The sequence below is a fragment of the Hyperoodon ampullatus genome (genome assembly GCF_949752795.1).
Source record: "Hyperoodon ampullatus genome assembly, chromosome: 1".
Lineage (NCBI taxonomy): Eukaryota > Metazoa > Chordata > Mammalia > Artiodactyla > Ziphiidae > Hyperoodon > Hyperoodon ampullatus.
The window spans coordinates 82,393,884-82,400,634 of NC_136914.1; the positions used below are offsets into that span (position 1 = coordinate 82,393,884).

Below are 6,751 nucleotides of genomic sequence, written 5' to 3' on the forward strand. Positions count from 1 at the left end.
AAGTGACTTCCTCCTTTCCCAGTGTTGTGTTCTGTGTTCTCATTAAGAATCACTCTCTCCTCCATTTATATCCCAGTCATCCAGTCACTGTCTCTTAGTCATGCTCTCACACCCCTCCATCCCATCTTCTCTGCCAATCTCTCCTTTTTTTGGACTTCAGAACTTCAGGACTGTGAGAAATACATTTCTGTGGTTTAAGTCACCCAGCCTGTGGTATTTTGTCAGGGCAGCCTTAGCAGACCCCTATACCACCCTTCTCGATAATGGTCACGAGGCAGGTAACCCTGCTCCCCACTCCTCAATCCCCATCCTCACTCACCACGACAGCAGGTCATGACAAAGAGCTTGACTTTTGTTCTAACTGCAAGGGGAGGTCATTAGAACGTTTTAAGCAGGGGAGTGGCTTAAAATAATTTATACTTTAAAAATAATTACTCTGATTGCTGTTTGGAGAATGTATGAGGCAAGAGTAAAAGCAGGGAGGCCGGTGAGTTTACTGCAGTCACACAGGTGAGAGATATTGGTGGGTAGTCGGGACAGCGGATGCTCTGCTCCAGGTTACAGAGTGGAACATGCACACTCTGTCCCTGATGGCCTGCAGACTCAGCTGGGGGTGGCAACAGAAAAAAAGGGAGGGAAGAATAGGACAAAAGCTGCGTGGGGGGCTTCCCTGGTGGCGCAGTGGTTGAGAGTCTGCCTGCCGATGCAGGGGACAAGGGTTCGTGCCCCGGTCCGGGAAGATCCCACATGCCGCGGAGCGGCTGGGCCCGTGAGCCATGGCCGCTGAGCCTGCGCGTCCGGAGCCTGTGCTCTGCAACGGGAGAGGCCACAACAGTGGGAGGCCCGCGTACCAAAAAAAAAAAAAAAAAAAAAGCTGCGTGGGTCCATGAGACACTTCTGTATCCTTGAAATAAACACGCCCTTTCCCAAGTTGGTATCTGCTACTTGCAACTGGAAGAATTCAAAAGAGGAATCAGAGGATTCCTGGAGATAGAACATCTTTATCTAAAAAACAAACTGATCTCTTATGATAGAGCTTTCATATGTCTGAAATGTGTATGGTTTCATATGTGACAAAAATACAGGTTTTGTTTAATTCTATTTGAAAATGCCAAAATTCTATATTTTCACTGTCAACAGTATTTTGTGGGAAACATATTGGAACCATTTAAAAATATTTGATCACTTAGAATGTGTGACATAGTTTGTTGTTGTTTGCTTTTTTTATGAATTTATTTATTTTTTATTTATTTTATTTTTGGCTGTGTTGGGTCTTTGTTGCTGCGCACGGGCTTTCTCTAATTGTGGCGAGCGGGGCCTACTCTTCCTTGTGGTGCGCAGGCTTCTCACTGAGGTGGCTTCTCCTGTTGCGGAGCAGGGGCTCTAGATGTGCAGGCTTCAGTAGCTGTGGCATGCAGGCTCAGTAGTTGTGGCTCGCGGGCTCTAGAGCGCAGGCTCAGTAGTTATGGTGCACGGGCTTAGTTGCTCCGCAGAATGTGAGATTTTCCCGGACCATCAATCAAACCTGTGTTCCCTGCATTTGCAGGCGGATTCTTAACCACTGCGCCACCGGGGAAGTCCCAGTTGTTTGCTGTTTTGGTTTTGTTTGTTGGCTTGGGGATTTTTTAGTTTAGGGAACAAGTCCAACAGAGGCTAACCATTTGGGAGAGGGCCTGTGGAAGAAAGTAAGTGCTCTCCTGAAGAGAAGGAAGGCTTAATGCAGACAGAAAATGACTCTAATACAATTTCATTAAGGCTAATTTCTTTATAACTATTAATTATGAAACCAGTTTATTGAATGAGCTAAGTCCAGAAGGAAAGGGCTTTATTTTTCTCTCTAACCATAGCTTTACAAGCAAGTTTTGTTGAATCTCTCCCTCTATAAGGATCTATTCAGGATCTATCCTGAATCCTGCATCCCATAGATTTTAGTGACAAGTCTCATTTTAGTAACTGCACCTCTATTTCAGGCATTGAAATGTCCAGGCCAGTCCAGTTTAACATCAGTCTCACACCTAATTCAAAATTCTGCTTGGCCCTGGCTCAGGCCTTTCTTGCAGTGAAGTGGGGAAGGAGTGTGGTCAATATCATCACTCTTCCTCCATCTTCTCTGCCTTCTCTATATTCTGGATGTTCCCAGGCCACTGTAAGTGAAGAGAGTATTAGAGAAAAAGGAGCAAGTCTCCCTGCAACTAACTACTGGATAAGGCAGGCAGGGTATCATGCCTTTGCCTCTGATTATGGCGGAGTTCAAATGTTGGCTCTTTCACAGGATGCATCTGTGGGTCATTCAGAGGCCTTGGGGGGATCCCACATTGCACAGCTCTTTGATGCAAGTGGCACATTCTCTGGCTGACCTCTTGCAGCACCCCCCTGACCCCCCAAGTCATACGCCTCTTCTCCATAACCCCTTGCGTCTTAGCAGTATTGTCCCTTTGCACAACAGGCTGCCCTATTAGCTAAGGTCGTATCATGACAACTCAAGCCCAGATACCCTTCCCATGGTCATTATGGCCCACAGGAAATCCACAGCACTTCTGCCCTGCCAAATAATGGGAGGGTAAGTTGCAATCACTGCTTCCTTTCTTTCCTCATCCTGCCATTTCGGGCTGCCCAAGCCACCCTCTTACCTCCTGAATTCTCCAGGTGAGAAGCACTCATCCATTCATTCAACAAATATTTATCAAGCACCTATATTTGCAAAGCATTGTTTGCCAATAGGTGACACTCATCCAGCTCTTCCAAGGGCTCTCACTCCATACTCTGTCTGCCGCACTGGACCTGTGCATTCCCGTTACTCTGCAAGCTTTCAGGCTCGGAGTAAGAAGTGAGGTTACTCTTCTCCTAAGCTTAGAGCCCATCTCATTTGCCTTTGGAATAAATCCAAAGCAATTTCCCCATAAGTCTAGAACCTCTGCTTAATGACTCTCTAATCACCCTTTTGAAGCCAGTCTTCTGAAAATGGGTAATATGAGTTGATAGTTACTGATAGTTACTGACCTCTTTCTGCTATTTTTTAGTAATTCCAGCCTGGCTGTGTCTAATATCTGTTTAAAATGTGGTGATATTTACTGCCTTTTGTCAGCTTTGAGGCATTCGCCAAAATTCTAACACAACCAGATAACTCCTATTCAATCGGTTACAAATACATTTGGCTCTGAGTTTCCTTGGCAAGCCAGTAAATCATGTCTTTGGCCTCAACAGCCTATGACTAAGACTCTATTTCCCTTTATATACATAGACTACCAATGCCATGAGTCGTTACTGATTAATTGCATATTTGTGTAGCAAAGTCAAACATTTTATAAACTATTACTCAGATGTGAAGAAAAAAAAAGTATCTTTATTTTCCATATCTGGTCTAATTTTTCCCCCAGCCCCAAAGCAGAGCAGGATAACAGAGCCGACCAGAGGCCGATGAGGATCCACAGGACACTCCAAGTACCACTGCATACAGTTCTGAGGTTGACTCTTTCCTGCCTTGAAGTTTCATAAACTCCTGCTCACACAAAATCCTCTGGGGAAAGGAGAAGAGAGGGGAAATGTCCTTGAACGACTGAGCATTTACTCAAAAGAGCTTGTTTCAATTTGAAACAGAATGGTTCAACCAGAAGAGACTGAGCTACCTGTCACCAGCACGTTTGAGCACCACCACAGCCCCCAGTCTGGTCCCCAGTTCAACTGAAACACAGTTTTCATTAAGTGCTTCCTGAATGCATGGAGTTAATGGAGGCAGCATCCACAATAACTTGAAAGCACAGTGTCTATCAGAATCCAAGTTAATAATGGTTTCTTAAGTTGGACTTCTGATCTTTGTATTTTTTTAAGCTTTCACATCATCATTTTCAGTGACTAGTATTAATTTAATATTAAAAGCAGCTCTAATATTAGCCCAAAAAAGTCCATGTTTGCTCTTCTCCTTGGGCCATTCCAAATAAGTTCTCTGTGCCATGAGAGCCCTCAGCTTGTGATACCTGCCAGGAATGCTGTTCTGTGGAATGGGTTCCAGCAAGATCAGGATTAAGTTATTAGATCCTTCATTGAAGAGATTGTGATGGGCAAAGTAGAGTTCATAATGGCACCACTCACTCTGGACAAAGTTGGGAGACAAAACAAAGATGGACTTGTAACTTTTCTCAATGCAGTTTATGATATTTTCCACGATGCTCTTGCCAGGAACAAAGTTTCTCTCATGGAGACAAATTCTTATATCTTCTTTTTCTAGACAAGGTACAAGTTCATTCTTCACCCAGGCAGAATCATGTTCACTGTATGAAATAAAAGCATGGAACTGGAGAGCTCTTTGGAGTTCTCCTAAGGGTACATCCCTAGCCCTGCGCCGGGTTTGGGTCCACTGACACACCATCCTGAGATACCAGGGCAGATCCAAGTAGATACAGAGGACAGTCACGGTAACAGCCAATACCAGCCCAGGGACCCCAATGGTGACAATCAGCAGAGCTGTGTTGCAGGATAATTGAGATACATGGAAGTCCTTTAGTGGGGTTCCCTTATAGCTTTCTGGATAATCACACTTATAAGAATCAGGCCAACCCTCTACCACTTCACTTGATACTTGTTCTACACTTTGGATAAAGTCTCTTAACTCACATGTACATTGGAATGGATTGTTCCCTGCTTTTAGGGACCTAATCTTCTGGCAGCTCTGGAAGAAATCAGCTGATGGGTTGGAGATTGAATTATAGTCAATGATCAGTATGGAAAGGCTGCTAAAGGTACCACATCCAGGAAGGTGGGCTAAAGAATTGGAAGCAACATTGAGTTCTTGCAAAGTTTCTAGACTGGTGACATCTTTAGGGATGCTCCTTATTCTGTTACTGTGGGGATCAAGAACCTTGACCCTGGGAGGTAAACATCTGAAAACAGAGTCAGTAAGTATATTTGAAGATAAATTTAACACCACTATACTCCCAACCCAAGTGCAATTTCCATCATGTCTATCATATTCCAAAGAATTCCAGCTAACATCCAGTATTTCCAAAGAGAGCATACCCTTAGTCATAAGACCTACTTTGAAAAGGTCTTTTAATTCATTCTTTTGTAGAATAAGTGTCTCTAATCTAGTTAAAGTGTGGCAATTTTGAAAAACACTATCTGTGAAAATATTCTGGGTGAAGTTCAAAAATGTAAATGTGCTTGGTTTCTGAGGACAAAGCATGTGTACAAAAGGTGTGTCTGATATGGTTAACATCGTAACAGTCATCTCAGAAAACACTGTGTATAATGCTGTCTGTGAAAAAATAAAAACTCTGTTTATAACATGTTCTATATTCAGTGCTTTCAATGTTGTTTCATGATAAGTAAAAACTTCTTCACTGATGCTTTCAACTATTGTTAAATTGTAAATATTGAGATATTCTACAGGTTTGGGCCAAAGGAATTGAAAAACTCCAACCAAACATTTCCAAGTTGTTTCCATATGGTTTAGGGTAAAATTCAGTAAGCTTGGCCCTCTAGTGAGTTCTGACAAAAATTTAATTAAAACTTGACAGTTGTCATCATTCAATTTAATATTAGTCAGTTGTAACCACCCTAAACTATTCACTGATATGTTCACTTGGACAAAGAAGAAGCTATTTGGGTGAAAAACAAGGTGAAGTTCCTTTGTATTCAGAATTTGAAGACTTTCTTTCTCATTTTCTTTCACAAAATAACCTTCCAAATCCAGAAGGATGCAACTTAGGTGCAAGTGAGCAATTGGTAGTAGATCTAATTGCTGGAACTTTGTAGCACTTAATCCTAAGAAATTCAGTTGAGTCAAGTTGCCAAATTCCTTACAGATGGGCAGGGCATCAAAGTCATTGAATGAGAGGTCTAAATGCTTGAGACTTGTAGTGATCGGATGACAGGATATCTTCTGCAACCGATTGTGAGATAAATCCAAATATTCCAAATCCTGGTTGAACTTGAAAATACTAATATCAAGGCACTGGATTCTATTATGGGAAAGTCTCAAAACTTTCAGCCCTGAGAGAAAGCCGATGTCAGAGAGGTGAAGCTCAGATATGTAGTTTTGAGACATATCTAAGACTTTGGTTTTTGGTGACAGGTCTTTGCGAACACGAATAAGGCCTAATTTCGACATGTCCACCACAAATTCACTTTCATCAGAGAAATGTATTATGGTTTCAAATACTAAGGTCAGGATGTAAACAAAATGAAGGTTTCTGACAGCAGATTCTTTGTCTTTGGTCATGATGTTGAAGTGGCTATCCCCTAGAGGGTTGTTGCTGTTCTTCAGAACATCTTGATATGAATCTAAATTCTAGAAATAAAATATACATTAAGATGTATAAAGATTGGATGATTGCTCTCAAACCTCAGCTTACTAAACACAAAATTTCAATGAGTTCTTCATTCATTATCAGAATCATTTCTGTCCCCATAATTTAATGTGTTATTTTTTCCAGTTATACAAGTTGCTTGTGCCAGGAAAGGCAATACAGACCTTGTTAGCAAAGAATTGTGGTGTGTGTTATAACCTATCTGGTGGCTCTCTGAGGGATCCACTCAGGAGTGTGCCTTTGTTTCATCCCATCCAACTCAGAACTTTCCCAGGGCTGCAGCAGCCTCCTGGACAGTGTTTCAAAAACCTTTAAAGGCATGAACACTAGCCACAGCCACCTGGAGCAAGGGATAAGATATGGGGCAGGCAGCAGACACACCAAAAAGCCAGAGAAGGAGGAAGCTGGGAAAGGAGATACATGGGAGAAAAAAGGCTCTGGAAAGC

General features: G+C 42.4%; 1 protein-coding gene across 1 annotated transcript; it reads right to left on the minus strand.

Annotated features, from left to right (window-relative positions):
* Window positions 1-3,823: 3,823 nt before the first annotated feature.
* On the minus strand, window positions 3,824-6,280 carry TLR6 (toll like receptor 6; the record flags this gene model as incomplete). The annotated part of the gene is made up of 1 exon (XM_079701392.1): window positions 3,824-6,280. Exon 1 carries the CDS (start codon window positions 6,215-6,217, stop codon window positions 3,824-3,826), a length of 2,394 nt encoding a protein of 797 aa, XP_079557518.1. The 5' UTR covers window positions 6,218-6,280.
* Window positions 6,281-6,751: the final 471 nt, after the last annotated feature.